The sequence below is a fragment of the Vombatus ursinus genome, unplaced genomic scaffold, assembly GCF_900497805.2.
Source record: "Vombatus ursinus unplaced genomic scaffold, bare-nosed wombat genome assembly UNPS02014821.1, whole genome shotgun sequence".
Classification (NCBI taxonomy): domain Eukaryota; kingdom Metazoa; phylum Chordata; class Mammalia; order Diprotodontia; family Vombatidae; genus Vombatus; species Vombatus ursinus.
The window spans coordinates 8,370,203-8,388,305 of NW_020954599.1; the positions used below are offsets into that span (position 1 = coordinate 8,370,203).

At 39.5% G+C, this 18,103-nt stretch overlaps 1 protein-coding gene across 3 annotated transcripts in view; it reads right to left on the reverse strand.

The window, feature by feature from the left end:
- BDH2 (3-hydroxybutyrate dehydrogenase 2) overlaps positions 1-15,275 on the reverse strand; it is a 42,168-nt gene extending 26,893 nt beyond the window's left edge. Inside the window, exons 1-7 of one of the 3 annotated variants that reach the window (XM_027837346.1) lie at positions 15,157-15,240; positions 13,161-13,329; positions 11,560-11,650; positions 8,306-8,384; positions 5,525-5,621; positions 3,688-3,796; positions 2,347-2,407 (exon numbers count right to left, since the gene is read on the reverse strand). In XM_027837346.1, coding sequence (XP_027693147.1) covers positions 2,347-2,407; positions 3,688-3,796; positions 5,525-5,621; positions 8,306-8,384; positions 11,560-11,631 — 418 coding nt within the window. In that variant the 5' untranslated portion in view covers positions 11,632-11,650; positions 13,161-13,329; positions 15,157-15,240. Of the gene's footprint in view, positions 1-2,346; positions 2,408-3,687; positions 3,797-5,524; positions 5,622-8,305; positions 8,385-11,559; positions 11,651-13,156; positions 13,330-15,156 lie in introns of all 3 variants that reach the window. The other 2 variants (XM_027837345.1, XM_027837347.1) reach the window with 2 other exon arrangements.
- Between the last annotated feature and the right edge of the window lie 2,828 nt (positions 15,276-18,103).

Sequence of the window (18,103 nt, forward strand, 5' to 3'; positions counted from 1 at the left end):
TGTAAAGCATGTCAAAGAAGCATATGAGTATAAAAGAAAACAGGCTGTGTGGTGGTAACAAAGGGTAATCCATGGTTAGCCTGAAGATTCCATTGATGTCCTCTCATCCTCTCAATGGAGAACATGGGAAGACATGAACAGGAGTCACTAAACAGAAGTAGGCATGGGGGCAGCTAGGTGATGCTGGGGATAGAGCTCTGCCCTTGGAGTCAGGGAGGCCTGAGTTCAAAGACACTTACTAGCTGTGTGACCCGGGGCAAATCACTTAACCCTGATTGCTTCACAAAAAAAGAAAAGGAAAAAAAAGAAAAGAGAGGTAGGCATGAATACACTTTGATCCCCATCTGTGGAGAAAATACCCAGATTGATGAGAATGCAGATCTGACTGATGATATGAATGGAAAGGATAATGCAATAAATAAAAAGTCAGGAGTTAAAGATCAGTACATCTGGACTCCTAAAGATAGTGAAGATACCTTACCAGGACTTCAAAACTCAAGAGACCTGGGCAAAAATTTTAGTTCAATCATTTTACCAGTTGTTCAACCATGGCCAAGTTATATAAACTCAGTTTCTTTATCTGCAAAATGGGAATAGTATCCTGACTAGAATGACCAATGACAATTCAGAAGTTTCTCCAATGGGAGTACCTCTCAAGGTTCTCCTGGCAGTCTATGGCAGTCACACACGACCTGCGGCTCACAAAAAAATGTAGAGAATGTTTTCCTCTATATTGTTTGAGGGCCTTCCAAAATCCTTTGGTGGGACACAGGTTGTGTAGGCCTGGTCTAGGCAAAGGAAAATAGGAAGAAGGAAATAAGCATTTATATAGTGACAATATGTGCCAGGCGCTGTATTAAGTGCTTTTTGTGGTTGAGGAAACTGAGACAAACAGGGTGAAGTGACTTGTTCAAGGTCACATAAGTGTCTGAAGCTAGATTTGAACTCAGATCTTCCTGACTCCAGGCCCAGTGCTCTATCCACTACACCACCACTTGCCTCGGATGGAAAAGACAATATATATCCAGTGAGGCTAACTGTGGAAAAGGGCTTGGGTAGAAGTGATGTCACAAAGTCAAGTTGAGTTATCAATGCACTGAGAGACAGAATGAGAGATATTTGTAAATCCACACTCAGATAGAACAAGTGGAATTAACATCTGAAATGGACACTTTGTGCTGCTCATCTGATTAGGAGGTTCTGTGTTCCGTCTTCGTGGACCAAGTGGATGCCATTCCTTTTTCATGGGTGTGAACAAGCACCTGTAGGGCTCACCACACCATCCCTTATTCCATGGGCCTCCCCTGACCAAGGGGTAGAATGCTCTGATCAGTCGGAGCATGAAGCTCGTGGATATTTCCCAGTTCTTATACTCTGGCTATAGCCATTGCATTGACCAAGTCCTAGAAGAGTCTCCATCATTGCTCAGGGTCTAGGATTGCATGGACTTTGATGTCCTGACAATCCATGAGGACTGGGGCAGGTGAAGCTCAAACTGAGATTGGTCATGGGCAGCATCACTTGAAGGGGTAGGCTCACAGGGAGGCAGAGAACCAGAGGAAGAAAATTCCTGTGCTCACCCTATGTGGAGTGGGGAAAAGCCCAATGGCCTAGTACAATAATTTCTTGATGGGCAGCATGTTTCTAGTAGACTGTCAGAAAAGCCAGGGGTAGGTTGTTAATGTTCTCAGGTCACTCAACTATGTGACTGTTGTACCCATTTACTAAATGGTATGTTTGATATGTCAGAAAGAATTAACTGCCATCTCAGACTAGACAGGTTACTTACAAGGAGGAATTGTTTATACTTAGAGGATATGGTTACTAAATTAGTCTGTACTAATTTAGTGTACTAATTAGTGTGTTCAAATGTAGATTTGGGAACATGCAAAGTCTCCAAAAGACAAGCTTAATGAATTACAAATAATTCAGGAATTTTCTAGTCTGTGGATTTAGATCACTGCTTAATCTTCCTTCTGTTATTCCCAACTTTACTGTTCTTCCAGAATTTCCATCCACCTTAATCAAAAGGTGAGCAAGATAAGACAAAGAAGTATTTTTCAACTTATTCATAGCAGTGGTAAAAGTTCTAATATTTAGGGAAGAAAAAATCCCTTATGAACTATAAAGAGGTTTCTGGATGATCAATCATTTATCACCGCGTTAGATGTTGGGGCTACAAAAACAAAATGAATTGGTCCCTGATCTCAAGGAGATTATATTCCATGCAGAGGCCTATTATCTCTGCCACATCTGTCTCTTAATACCATGACTGAGAGCTGGCTATACACCAGTACCTTTTGTAATAAGAAGTTATGATTCCCTGAAAATTGACAACGGATTTACCTTTGATGCTAGAAGCCACAGAAGACATGTTGATAATGGTGCCAGATTTCTGGGCAAGCATCTGCAAAACAAGGTTAATATAATATGATATATATTCTACTTTGGAGATTAAAAAAAATACCCTAGCTGCAAAAGGTGCATTTTGTAAAGACACATTTTATTTTTTAATTAAATGTCAACAACGGACAGCAACTTTATAGCTTCTCACCTGACTTCTATGGGAAAGGAATGGCATGTATATGAAACCATTGCTAGCCAGCTTGCTCAGCAGTATTACTGATATGATGTGTAAGGAGATCAACGAGATAGAAAATACATTTTTAAAATAACAGAAGTATGAATGGAAACATTTATTAATCACCTACTGTATGGCAAGGAATTAAAATAACTGCCAGAATACGAAGATAAAAATGAAAAAGTCTCTTCCTCTAGGGCTTGTATTTTGCTGGATCTGATACTTTCATTTCAACTCGGCACAACATTTAGTAAGGCCCTACTGTGTGTGAAATACTGTGCCATGAACTGGGGTTACAATTATGGGGGGAAAAAGTCTCTGTCCTTAAGGAAGCTATATTTTAATTGGGGTTGGGGTGGGGCAGTGATACAAAATGTACACAGAGAAGGGAATACATGGTAATTTGAGAAAGAAAACACTGATAACTGAGGACATCAGCAAATACATCCTTAAAGGGGGAAACAAAAGATTAAGAGAAATAAAGATGAAGAGGGAATGCGTTCTAGGCAGGGGAAATGACTTGGATGAATACATGGGGATTAGGCGCAGAGTGCTGAATTCTGGGAATGGTCAGTGGTCTATTTTGTTAGAAGATAAGAACTAAGAAAAGACTACTGGATTTAGCAGTTGAAATCATCGGTAACTTTGGAGAAAGAGGTTTCAGTAGGTTGTTGGCATCAGAACCTAGATGGCAAAGGGATTGGAAAGTGAGTAGCTGGTGAGCAGGAGGAAGACGTAAATGTTCACAACATTTTCAAGGAGGTTGACAGAGGAGGATATAGGACGTTGGCTTAAGGACACAGCAGGGCTATGTGGAGGGTTTTGTGTGTATGTGATAGGGAAGATCTTAACATATTTGTGGACCATGGGGAAAGAGCTAAAAGCTAAGGAAAGTTAAATATTAAGAGACAGAAAGAGTTAAATATTAGAGAGAAAAGGAATGATAGAAGATGTGAACACCAAGATGAGATGGAGGGAGCAGGATCGAGGTCATAGGTAGAAGTGCTGGCCTTGGCAAAGAGATAAGTGCACCCTGTGGGTTTCTGGCCTTGGATATCGATTCAAAGGTAATTACAGGGCTGGGAAAGTGGCAGATGGAGGCTTACTTTGGGAATAAATGCCTTAATCATCAAGAACATGCTTCGGACATTCAGATTCATGGTAAAATCCCAGTCTTTCTCGTCACATTCCAGGATGTTTCCATGATGGACGAACCTGGAAGAGTAGTTATGAAATGAAGGACTCATTCTTTTTTTCCCCCCATTATACACATAAAATAACTATTTAATTGCATTTTTAAACCTTTGAAGACCTCTTTGTGAACTCTTGTCTTCCAAACAAGACAGGGCTGGGCAGGATTTCTTCCAGATTCTTAGTATTCCCTGGTTTTTTGCCAGGATTCCTGAGGCTCTTAACAATTACAGCTAGTTGGCACAATGGATAGAGCTCTGGACCTGGAGTCAGGAAGATCTGAGTTTAAATCCCATCTCAGACACTTGCTAGCTGGGTGACCCTAAACAAGTGACCTAACCTCTTTCAGTCTCAGTTTCCTCATCTGTAAAATCAGAATTCTAACAGCCCCGCCCTTACAGGGTTATTGTGAGAATCAAGTGAGATAATACATGTACAGCACTATATAAATGCTAGCTAATATCATTAGAGACAGATATCTATATAGAGAGATATAGCTTACTGTCATGGAATAATTTATAAAACAGGTTGGGTGTCATGGACATTAATCAATCAATACCTGTATTATGCTAGGTGATGAAGATAAAAAGACCCTAGCTGCCCCTGTTTACATTCTTTTGAAGAAAATAGTGTTCACACATATACCCTTCGGTGAAGACAAAGAATGTATAAGGCAATACAATGTAATTTTGTGAAGATGCTAACTTGAGGTTGATCAGGAAAGATGTCCTCTAAGAGTTAGGATTAGAGCTGAATGTTGAAGGCAGCTGGCTATTTATTCTAAGAGACAGAGGTGAGGTATGGGGGAACTGGCTGGAATGTTGAGTGTGTGAAAGGGAATAATGGGTAATAAGCCTGAAAAAGGAGGCTGAAGCCAGTTTGTGAAGAGCTTCAATTCATAGGCAAAGGATTTTGTATTTGATTTAAGAATTAATACGGGGACAATGAATATTTTTGATTAGGGGAGTGGAATAGTCAAACCCGTTCTTAAGGAATATCACTTTGACAGCTGTGAGGAGAGAAATTTGAGACAGGGAAAACATTGAGCAGGAAATTATAAGTTTATAAGTTTAATCTTGAGATGTGGATTCTTGTTCTGGCTCCCCCACCTACTAGGTTCAATCATTTCAGGTCTTTGGGACTCAGTTACTTTAGCTATAAAATGAAGTGCTGGATCAGAAGATTTCCAAGGCACTTTCCTGGTCTAATATTCTGTGATTAAAATAAACAATCCGTACCCTTCTTTCTTTTTTTAAAATTCAGTTATTATATTCTCATGCAGCATAATGATCATCATAATTCATCCCTAAGTCATCACCTAAGCTTAAATGTGGTTATAAAGATGAAGACTTAAATTAAAACATCAATTTATGATGGTATTCCACACTATGGGTCAAAAGGCCTGGGACTGGCTTGCTTGTGAATCTTCGATAAAATGGAAATGCTCTGACAAAGTCCCCACCTAGCCAGCCTCCTAACCATACCTCCATATTGGATATGTCCACCATGGTTAAAGCAGGCCAATCTTTGTTCTATTCTGTTTCCCTTTCCTCTCTATTCTCCTTTGCCCTTTTCTTCTCTCCTGCCTTTCAATAATGCCTTTTTGTATTTACATACCGTTATTTCTGGAAATAACTTCCCACCCCAAGAACTCTCCCCCTAGGACAAATTTCCATTGTATCACGCGGTGAAAATTATTTTAACATAGAAAATTCTCAGGAATTTAGGGGAAGTCAAGGAAGACTGAATTACCCAGCAACATTAAAAAGAACATCAACTCTCTCAATTTCCTTGGAGAACTTCTCAATTTGTTCCTTTTTTGTCACATCAAGAACTCGAGTTTGAATGCCTATGAAACAAAAAACCAGGACACAAAATTTATCAAAATATATTAAGAAAAATAGAAGAGAATCCAGGGAAAAAACCCAAAACCTTTGGGGTATAAAGACAGTTACTGGGCATGACTTGGCTGATGATCCAGCAAAGGAGACTGAGAAGAAACAGTCAGACAGGTAAGAGGAGAATCAAGAGCGAGCAGGGTCATGAAAGCCTAGGGAAGAGAGTACTAGAGTACCTCTAGAGGACAGAGTGGTCAATAGTCTCAGATAATGAAGCGGTCAAGAAGAATGAAGATTGAGAAAAGGCATTAGATTGAGCAATTACACTTTGGAGAGAGCACTTTCAGTTAATTAGTTCAGAAGCCAGAATGTAGAAAGTTAAGAAGAGAATAGGAGGAGCAGAAGTATAGAAGACACTTAGGAGAAGGAAATAGTGTGATGGACTCTAAATTACACGGAAATGAAAAACCAGCTGTCTTTAAAAAGCCATCTGAACGATATTCAAAGAGATTTAGATTTGATTTTTAGGAGGTAGGGAGAATAGAAAGATTAGTAGATGAAGGGATTAAAAAAAATTTGCTCCAGAAAGTCTTGCTTTTCTTTGGGTTACTTTAGCAAAATTTCTTTGCTTCTAATTCATTTAGAATGAAAATTTAGTACAGTCTAGTACAGGGATGGGGAACCTGCAGCCTTGAGGCCACGTGAGGACCTAGAGGGCCTAGTTTGCCTCATGTACCCTGCCCACCTAGGGCTAGCTAGGTGGCATAGTGGATAAAACACTGGGTCTGGAATCAGGAAGACATGAGTTCAAATATGGCCTCAGACACTAGCTGTGTGACCTTGGACAAGTCACTTAACCTTGTTTGCCTCAGTTTCCTCATCTGTCAAATGAGCTGGAGATGAAATGGCAAACCACTCCATTATCTTTGTACCTACTATGTGCCTGGCACTGTGCTAAGTGCTGCATAAGCATTTAATAAACTCTCATTGGATTGGATGCAAAACTTTGAAAACAAGTGTACTAAATGAGCCTTTTAGTCATTCCATGGCTGGTTAGCTTCATTAAAGGACTCTTCTAATTAAAGACCAAAGTCATATATTTAATTACCAAATGAGCCTGTTCTATTTCCCTCTGTTCCACAGCCATAGTTTGTTCTAGGCTTGCTGTCTTATAAAACATCTGTCTGGACAAAAGAATATGGGGAGTGGGGAAAAAGAGAAACCCACAATTAACTGAAAACTCACATCCATACCCTTTTGCGCAAAACACCATTCTAGGACTCAGTAGATACATTTTTGAGTCATGGCTCTGCCAAATTGGCCTTAGACAAGACATTTAATTTAATTTCTCTGAACTCCATCTTCTTCATCTGGAAAATGGGGCTAATGATACCTATACTACGTGCCCCACAGGGTTGCTGGGTAATCAAACTAAATTAGGGCTTAAAAATGAGCTATATAGGAATATGGGCTATAATCATTATTGTTGACTATGAAGGACAGAGTGTATTTTGCTAGTGCTAAGATTACTAGAAATGATATTAAACTGTACACTATTTAAATTAGTCACAAATATGTATTTGTATAGCTAGGTGACATCGTGGCTGCTCAGTGATGCAGGAGATAGAGCGTCAAATCTGGGGTCATGAAGACCTGAGGTTAAATCTGACCTCAGACACTTACTACCTGGGTGACCCTGACAAGTCCCTTGACCTCTGTCTGCCTCAGTTTCCTTATCTATAAAATGGGGGTCACTTTTCTCCCAGGGTTGTTGGGAGGCTCAAATGAGGTAACATTTGTAAAGCACTTTCTAAATCTTTTATAAATGCTAACTTTTAAAAAAAAAAGCGTCGGAAGGTTTGTGTTATCAGTGCTTCCAGGGTCATAATGACATAATAATAAGAAACAAGAAATGGTTTAGGTTAAATCCTGTTACAAATACCATTCCAATAAAAATTATTCCATAGCAAAGATTTCAAAGCCCCAGTCTATTGATCATTTATTAGAATATCCAAAGCAATAAATCCAAGCATAGATCAAGAATTTAGAAATCCTTCTGAGTTTGTTATACTATGAGACATGTAGAAAGGGGGACAAAAAATAAAATTGGAAGATATTATCACGAGTTGATAAAGTTGTTGTTGTTGTTCAGTTATTTCAGTCATGTCTGACTCTTCATGACTCCATTTGGAGTTTTCTTGGCAAAGATACTGGAGCAGTTTGCCATTTCCTTCTCCAGCTCATTTGACAGATGAGGAAACAGGCTTAAATGACCTGCCCAGGATCACACAGCTAGTAAGTATCTGAGACCAGATTTGAACTCAAGAATATGATTCTTCCTGACTCCAGGATGGGAACTCTATTTACTGTGCCACCCAGCTGCCCCATAAAGTTGACAAAGTACTTAATATCAATTCATCTTCAAGTACACAGACATAGTCTGATGAAATGTAAAGATTGCTGCTCTAGAGTAGGAGGACATGGGTTCATATTAGGTCTCTACCACTTACAAGTGACTTTGGGCTTAATCTCCCTGGGCCTCAGTTTACTTATCTGTAAAATGAAGAGGGTGGACTGGATGGCCTCTGAAATTATTCTTTTAACACTACTATGACTTTTAGCCTTAGGAAAAAAACAAAAGGTTAGAAACTTTTAAAGTGCCCACTCAGGATGGTCAGCGTTGGGCAGTACTCACCCGGATGCTCATTTAGCTCTTGAAGTTTGGATTCATTGATGTCTGTTGCTATGACTTTGGCCCCTTCTTTGGCAAACACCTAGACACAATACACAAATAATTTTCTTCATGAATGGACATGACTGTACCTCACTGTATTTCATTTTCAATTTCATTCAATTTCATTTTCAATCTAAGCTAACAGAAGACAATAGCCACTAGGGTTGCCCTGACCCCCAGCTCCCTGTGGAAGCTGTGGAAGAAAAATGTGGAAGAAATGCGGAAGAAAAACAAATATTAATAATGTATTCTGCATTTTAATCACAAATCTTCCAGAAACAATTTTTATTAATTTAACATTATTCTAAATATCCAAGCATGTTGTAGCATAGACATACAGAAACAAAGAGACAAAGAGCTTAGCACAGTGCCTGGCGCACAGTAGGTGCTTATTAAATGTCCATTTATTCATTGAGACAGAGGAAGACGGAGAGAGATGTCTAAACTGGCATAGTCCTGCTACCTTGGACATCTCTTTCTGCCCCAGGACAATCTGAGATAATATTAATAGGAATCTTCAACAAGGAAAAGATTATAATACATTAAAATACAGTTTGGAGTTAACAAAGTCACTTAATCTATTAAAACTCCTGGATTCAAGTCTGTAAGTATCCATAAATATTGTATTCCTTTCATGGCCACTTCCCTTAAGACTGAAAGGGTTTGTGACATATAAAAAGTTCAAGAGACATAGTTTCTGAGTAATTAATAATACTAGGTATAATTAATAAAAGGGTTAGTGGCACTCTCAAATGCCCAAGACACCTCAGGGAACCCATTCACCCTCAACACTTATATGCCTTGAAAGATTAGGTGTTCCTAAGGGTGGCAATCAATTCTGATTGGTTAACAATTAATGAGAAAAATGAATATTATAATGAGAGGTGAACCTATTCTAATAAGGGGTTGGGGGACAAGACAGATCAGTCTCTCCCTGATGACCCCCAGCCTCAGGCAATCCAGACAAAGAATCTATCTCTATTCAAACCTGGCTGAGTGAAACACAATGGGCTGGAATTCACTTTAGATTAAATTCTTTGTTAGTTTTTCTAGCTGGGTGGGGCAACAACTCCTATCCAAGATCTAAAATTTGGGCAATCTCATCCAACAGCAATGTCCTTCAAATACTGGCTTGGCCTAGTAGAAACTGAGGATCTAGGAAGGGAAAAAAAAAACAACCTAGATTTCCCCAATAATTGGTTACTTAATAATCATTTCTCTCCAGTCTTCTCTTCAGTGACCAATGTCACATTCTTTTATGAATAACAAAGCAGGCCACTTCAGGTGATGGGGAAGCAACAATCTTAATGAAATGAGCTAAGTTTGATTTCCAGTTGAAATCCATTTTCCCAAGAAAGACCTTAGTTTTTGTTCTTGCAGTTTTTCTAAAGAAAAAAAAAACTGCAAATGATTGTAGACTGGAGAAAATTTCATTTTCAGTTGAACTAAGAAGAAAAAGTTATATATGGATAATGGACTTTGGTTTTTCCAAAGTGGTTTACTCTATTATCAAGGCCTTTTGAAATCACTGATATCCTTAGTAAATAACTTACAAGCAATTATCCTTCTGAGCAGATGACTATGTGTTTGTGTGGTTTGTCCTTTGTTCTTGAAGAGGATCATGACATCAGGGAGAGGGTAACATGACTTGCAGTTGAATTGGATTTGAGTGAGGGAGGGCTATGCGACTATGCAAAGTCACTAGCTCACTTTCTCCTCCAGAGCCATCGCAGGTGACTATATTTCAAGCAACAAGGGAAAGAATTCATGGAATGACCTTCCCTTTAGAGTTCAGAAGAACCTTCACATACATCAAACTCTATTCTTTCATCATTTTTATAGATGCATACAATCATGGGTATATCTGAGAACCATTGTGGCAAAGTCAATAGTGGCCAAGCCTTGGAGTAAGGAAGACCTGAGTTCAAGTTCTGTCTTGGACACATACTAGCTAGTCCTTAATCTCTCATAAAGTTCTGAAACTGTAAATTACAGAAAAATTGCTTGGCTGCGTCAGTGAAGGGAATTTTCACACCCAGAGCTCTCCACAATGATAAAATCAGGGCAAAGATGATATAAATTAGAATGCAGTGATGAGTTTCATTTTCTCATAGCTCTCTAGTCCCATTAACTAGAATCACAGTTTGAAATGATGGTACTCAGGGTAACTTTAGTTGGAGGACACCAATGATGGTAAACACAGAACAGTGTGACTAGGGAGGGGGTGGAGGTGGTGTGATATTAGGGGAACAGGATGTATTGGTAACCCAGAAGATGGTAAAATCAGTATGCGCAGTCTTGCCAGGAGATGAGATAAAAAAAGGTAGTACCTCCACCCCACCTCCCCTCCCCCAACCTGGTAAAATTTGTGCTGATTGGACTATCCACAGGGTTTGGGAAGATAGTGGTAAAACAAAATCATGCAACATAATAACAATGACTGATAATTACTACTGCTAGAAGAATTCTTTCCCTATCCTCCTCCCTTTGGCATCCTGGGGCAAAGCCACATTCACCTCTGGCTAATTTACACAATCCCACTTGTCCTCAAAATGGTTCTAAAGGCCAATATTTTACTCTCATTTTACACAGAGAAGCTCAGGCAAAGTAATGGTGACTTTCCAAAAGAAAAAATTAATCTAATAAACATGTCAAAACCTATCTCCACATCTCGCAGAGAAATTATTAATAACCAATGATTCCAGAGCTGTCCGCTTTTCTATGGTCCTCATTTCAAAGTTCAATCTTTTGAAGGACATTACTGATAATGAGATTGAATTAACTCTTCTCAGTCTTGGTCGAAATCTACCCAACTTGACAAGGACTTAATCCCATTTTGTTCTACTCTGGTTGCATAGGGATAAATTCTTTGATTAGATTGCCCAAGGCTGGGGGTAATTTAGAAATAAATGACATAATCAAAGTTCATTAGAATAGGTCTAGGCCCCGCCCCCAACTGTAATATTCATTCTCAAGAGAGCAAAGGAGGGACAGCATTCCAGGCACAGGAGATGGCCAGAGAAAATGCCTGAAGTTGGGAGATAAGAGCATCTTGTTCATGGAACAGCCAGGAAGCCAGTGTCACTGTAAAACGGGGATAATAACACCTACCTCCCAGGATTATTGGGAGGATAAAATGAAATATTTATAGACTGCTTTCTGAACCTTAAAGTGCTATACTAATGCTATTATTACCATTACAATATGAAACTTACTAAAGCAGCTGCCCGACCAATTCCTTGTGCAGCAGCAGTCAAAACGATGACCTTGCCATCAAGTCGACCCATGGTGCCGTCTGCAGGATATCTAGAGACATTAAGACACATGTGAATCTAAAGGCAACATAGCATACACTCGGAGTAGGTGATTCTATCCAAAGCCCTTCGGTAAAAACTTAGACTCTCTCCAGGAGTAGACTAATCCTCTAGGCCAGAGGTATGACCCTCTAGGGCCCAGGTTCCCCACCCCTGTTCTAGGCATTCCCACCCCAAACTTCCCTCTCAGTGAGATCTGTGAGAGGAGGAAGAAAACAAGCATTTATTTATTGAGTGCCTACTATGTGGCAGGCACTGTACCTGTACTAAGCCTAGCTTTATAAATATTATCTTGTTTGATCCTCACAACCACAGGAGGTAGGTGCTATTATCCTTGTTTTACAGTTGAGGAAACTGAGGCCAATAGAAGTTAAGTGACTTGCCCCAAATCACACAGCTAATAATAACAATATTCATATAGCTCCTACTTTGTGCCAGACACTGTACTAAGTGCTTTACAAGTATTATTCCAATTGATCTTCCCAAATTCTATCTCCTCACAGGTAGGTGCTATTATTATCCCCATTTTACAGATGAAGAAACTGAGGCAAACAGGGGTGAAGTGATTTGCCCAGGGTCACACAGCTAGGAAGTGTCCAAGGCTGGGTTTGAACTCAGGTCTTCCTGACTCCAAGTGCTCTATCCACTGCACCACCTGGCTGCCTCTCTGTGCCTAGATCCATGTCTAAACTCTGAAGCAGAACCCTATCACATTTGTAGCCACAGAGAAATTTCTCAAGGATGTGTATAGGACTCATCCTCTGAGCTACCTTGTCCGAAGAATTGTCCACCAACCCCTTCCCTCACAACCCCAAAGTGAAAAGAGTCAAAGGATCTCAAAGAGATCGTAAAAACAGGAAAAGGACCCACATGTACAAAAATATTTACAGCAGCTCTTTTTGTGGTGATTGAGGGGATGCCCATCAATTGGGGAATGACTGAACAAGTTGTGGTATATGAATGCGATGGAATACTATTACATAAGAAATAATGAGCGGGTGAACTTCAGAAAAACGTGGAAAGATTTATATCAACTGATGCTGAGTGAAGTAAGCAGAACCAGAGAACATTGTACACAATAACAGCCACATTGTGTGATGATTGACTTTGATAGACTTAGCTCTTCTCAGTAATGCAAGGATCTAAGACAACTCCAAAAGACTCATGATGGAAAATGCTATCCACATCCAGAAAAAGAACTACAGAGTCTGAATGCAGATGGAAGCATGCTATTTGCTCTTTTATTTTCTTCTATTTTGTTTCTTCTTTCTTACGGTCCTTTCTATTAGTTCTAAGTGAAAGTATGCTTACTATGAACGTATAATTAGAGCCTCTATCAGATCCTTGGGAGGAGGGGAGAAAAGGGAGGCGGAGAAAATTTAAACTCAAAATCCAATGGGAGTGAATGTTGAAAACTAAAAATAAATTAATTAATTAGAAAAAAAGAATCAAAGGACCCCAGCCCACCACCACCCTGCTGTCCGAAGGCAATCCTTACCTACCCCGGCTTCTTAGGCTTTCCTCCCAAAGTTGTTTCAACTGCAACAATAAAGGGCTAGGGCTTCTTCACCAGGAGGAATAACTGCTGCTCCCAGGTTTTATAGGGCAGCTCCAAGGTGGGAGGGTTGTACAGATGGAAGATAATAGGCTTCAAACAGTGCAAACAAAGGCCTATGGAAATGAAGGTCATTACCTTGAGAGTTTAGGGAGGAATCAGGGAGTTTCCTGGAGAACATAGAGTTGACTTTAATGGATAAATAGGACTTTAACACTTTGGGGGAGGGGTGGTAAGGATTAAGAAGAAACACAAGGTAATAGATTAGGCAGAGGCACCAGTTTTGGGGAGAAGATGCTGAGTTTGGTTTGAGGCACATTGAGTTTGAGGCACCAGGGAACCTTGTAGGTAGGGATAGGAGCCTGGAGTTTAGAAGAGAGGTCAGGGTCAGGGCAGCAAGGTGGTTGGCCTAGAGTCACCAAGACCTGAATTCAAGTCTGGTCTCCGACACTTAACTAGCTAGGTGACTTTGGGCAACTTACTTAACCTCTGTCTGCCTTCGTTGCCTCATCTGTAAAATGAGCTGGAGAAGGAAATAGCGAGTCATTCCAGTATCCTTGACAAGAAAACCCCAAATTAGGTCATGAAGAGTTGGACTCTGAAAAGGACTGAACAAATAAACTGATGGTGATGAGGTGTAGAGGGTTAGGGGTGCTGGGACCCCCCAGATCACGACGCGGACCCTGCCTGAATTCAACCCAAATCTTCTTTCAGCCAGAGAAAAAGTTTATTAGAGATAAACCATATAGGCCAGAGTCTTAAGGAATCTGAACATTAGTAATGGCCATAGGGATGAGCCGGCATGAGAAAGTCTCAGCCTTTTGAGCATGAGAGAGTCTCAGCGTTTAAATGGGGGCCAGGGTGGATCTTACATACACTAAAGTAACTTTGGGTGACCAGAGGAGAGGCTGGGAAAAGGGTCTAGGTGAGAATTCTGATTGGAATGTCTGAGAGATTGAAGAGACAATGGGAATGGATGAGAAGAACTGGAAGGAAGAAGTTTGAAAGGCATCAGAATAAGATCAAAAGGTGGGGCAAAAGGTGGGGCTAGGGCTTTCCAAGGGAGCTGGGGAGCTGGGGCCCATAGACAAATGGGAGCCAGATTCCCTTTGGGACAAGGGGAGGTGGCCAGTGGAGGGGCAAGAGAATGAATAAGCATGAGAGAAGGGCTGATTGCTGGGGCAAAGCCTCTGGCAACACTTTGCACTATCTAAAGCAATGTATTTTGCATTACATATTTGACGCTGCCCACCCTGGACATGCCAGTGGCCAGCAAATAAGGTCTTGGAGGAGATGGGAGAGGATGAGATCAAAGGTATAGAATTTAGGATTACTTTATTTTTGTTTGGTTTTTGGAGGTCATGGGGTTAAGTGACTTGACCGGGGTCACACAACTAATAAGGGTCTAATAAGTGTCTAATAAGGTCCTCCTGACTCAAGGTGCTCTATCCACTGTGCTACACCTAACTGCCTCTAAGAATGACTTTAGCTAATAAAAAATAACTTCTTCCAAGATGGAAGGGTAAGAAGAGAATGGTTAATGATATCAAGAAACTGTAGGAATATGGGAATGAAAGTTGAAGGAGCCCTTTTCAGACTCCCTTAGGCTGCTTGATGAAGTAGGACATTAGATCATCTGGAAATGTGGCTTCCAGCCGGAGACTTGAAAAGCTAGCAAGAAAGCTTTGGTTCATTAGTTGCTTGGGGAACGGGACAGGAAGCCAATTTACATGGATGGTACATACCCTTAGTAGCAAAGGCTCAGCTCAGGTTATGTCACATTATTGTACAGTGGATGAAATCTGCTCCGTTGGTATAAGAGAAAACAAGTTATTTCCCTTAGGCCTAGAACCCTAGAGATCTAATACAGCACTATAATGCCCATTTAGCCTGAAAGGTTAATAACTGGACAACAGATAAAGTAAAAAGTAATGCAAACTTACCTCTTAATCTTTGAATCACTTTTCCCCACAAATTTCCACTTAAATCCACATGAAGGCAAATCACTTATGGAAGGCAAATACGCGGCACTGGCTACATGCCTACGATCTTTGCCCAGGAGAAAAATAAGGCTCCAAAGTGCATTTTGGGATTTGTAGTTCTGCTCCAGTGTTTTGGTTTCTTTTTGCTTAAAAAAATGGATTCTCAAGATCCTAAACTTGCTTGAGTGCTGCCATCTTGTGGAATTCAGAACGGGCACATATGTCATTAAATAAGAAAAAGGAAAAAACAGGATAAAGGATGATCAATGAATTAGTCCATAGATAGCAAGTTTTTTATCCTCATTCATGGATTAAAAACTTATTTTTATTTAATCATACCCATCTTTTCGTGCTAATGCTTTCCCCCCACTTAATAGTATTTTATTTTTCCTAATTACATGTAAAGATAGTTTTCAAAATTCACTTTATGAGATTTTGAGTTCCATATTTTTCTCTCTCTCCCTCTCTTCCCCTTCCCCAAGATGGCATGCAATGTAACATAGGCTATACATGTACAATCATATTAAACATATTTCCACATTAGTCATGTTGTGAAAGAAGCATCAGAACAAAAGGGAAAACCATGAAAAAGACAACAACAACAAAAAAAAGAAAATCGTATGCTCCCATCTGCATTCAGATTCCATAGTTCTTTCTCTAAATGTGGATAGCATTTTCTATCATGAGTCTTTTGGAATTGTCTTGGACCGTTGTATTGCTGAGAAGAGCTAAGTCTAGAAAAGTTGGTCATCACACAATGTTGCTATTACTGTGTACGATGTTCTCTTGGTTCTGCTCACTTCACTCAGCATCAGTTAATGTAAGTCTTTCCAGGCTTTTCTGAAATCTACCTGCTCATCATTTCTTACAGCACAATAGTATTCCATTACATTCATATACCGCAACTTGTTCAGCCATCGCCCAATTGATGGACATCCCCTCAATTTCCAATTCCTTTGTGTTAATGCCTTTTTTCCAGTGGTCATGGGATAAGAATTTTTATTATTACTATGCCTTTCTTCCCTCCCAATTAGAAATCTTTAGTTTGAAAAAAAAGTAACACTAGTAATGGTCCTTCGATCCCAAATGCAAGTGTGGCCAAAAAATTCAAAGTATTTGCAATCGTCTCCATGTATGAGTCTGGGTTGTTGCTTTGGTGTGATGCTACTTTCATAGCAAGAAAAAGGTATCAAGTATGTTGGAGAAGAGATGCTTTTTGGTTCTGGCTTGGACTTTATTTATTAATTTATTATACATTTATTAATTATGACCAATTAACCAAAATTCTTTAATTCTGTAAGTGGGAAAAAGAATTGGCTTTTTAGGTATACTTCAGAATGCTAACTGCATTATTTCATGGTCACAGGTGTCTAGGTAAAAGGAATGGTTTGTTTCATAAACAAACCTTTGTTGTTCAACAATGTTGTTCTTCAACAACAAAAACTACAAGCACAAATTTTACAATGAACATTTTTTTATTTTGATAAGATATATATGGAATTTATTGAAATTGACATTCATCGACTAGACTTTCTTAGATTAGCAAAATCTAAGCAGTAGTCCAATAGTAAATAATGAATATTTCAAATAATGATTGCAGCTAGGTGGCACAGGCTAGATATCTGGACCTGAGATCAAGAAGACTGAGTTCAAATGTGACCTCAGACACTTACTAGCTTTCTGTCCCTGTCCAAGTCACTTCACTTCTGTTTGCCTCAGTTTCCTCATCAATAAAATGGGGATAATTGTATCACCTACCTTCTAGGGTTCTTGTAAGGGTTGACTGAGATAATATTTGTAAAGCACTTAGCACAGGACCTGACACATAGTAGGCACTCTATAATTGATAGCTATTATTATTATGATCAACACCATGCTAAAACACAAAAATAATCTTTAGTAACATAGAATTCACACATTTGAAAGTTGGAATGGATCTCAGCTATCATGAAGTCCAGTAATTCCCAATGTTTTTTGTTGTGCAAATCCCTTTCAAAAACAAACAAAAAATGAGTTATGAACCCTTAGAGTAATTTAACCTACTACTTAGAATATTCCTTCAGATTTATTCATTAAGTGCTTACAATTACTACAATGATGATTTATCCCCAACTCCAAGTTAACATGTATATTGTATAATTATAAAACATAAGAGTTTACTATATATACAATTACAAAAATTCTTAATATAAAATTATAATTATAAAATAATTATGAATATTCTATGTAATTTTTTCTAATTTTTCCTCAATCATTCTTATTTGATTTTTAGAGTCCTTTTTAAGTTCTTACAAAAACTCTTTTTGTGCTTGTGACCATTTAACATTTCTCATTGAAAAAGGAGTGACTTTTTTTTAGCTCCACTATCTTATTCTGAATATGAACCCAGAGCTTCTCTATCCCCATAGTAGCTCTCTATGGTTGGGTTCTTTCTCTTTTGTTTATTTACTCACTTTTATTTTGTTTTGTTTTGTTTTATTTTATTATTAGCAGCTTATTATTATAGTCAGGTTTTAGGCTTGAGGTGTGGGAAATGATGTTCTAGGCCTCAGGACCTTCTCACTGTTATTTTCTGAGCTCTGTCCCAGGGCCCAATCTTGGAGACTTTTCTCAACCCCTAATGCATGGCTAGGGCCCCTAGATGTGCTGTCCTGCAAACGTTCTTGCTCCCTGTGGTTGTTCCAGTGGCTGCCCTGGAACTGAAACCAGGGGCTCTGCTCTCCTGCATACCCACAGCCAGTAGGGTTCCCAGCCCTCTGCCACAGCACTCATCAGGTGTGTGCTAGTGTTGAGGTTTAGGAGTCTAGGGGTGCTGGGACCCCAAAATCACAACAAACGGGTCCTGCCTTCTTTCAGCCAAAGATAAGGTTTATTAGAACATCCGTCATATTGGGCAGGCTCTTAAGGA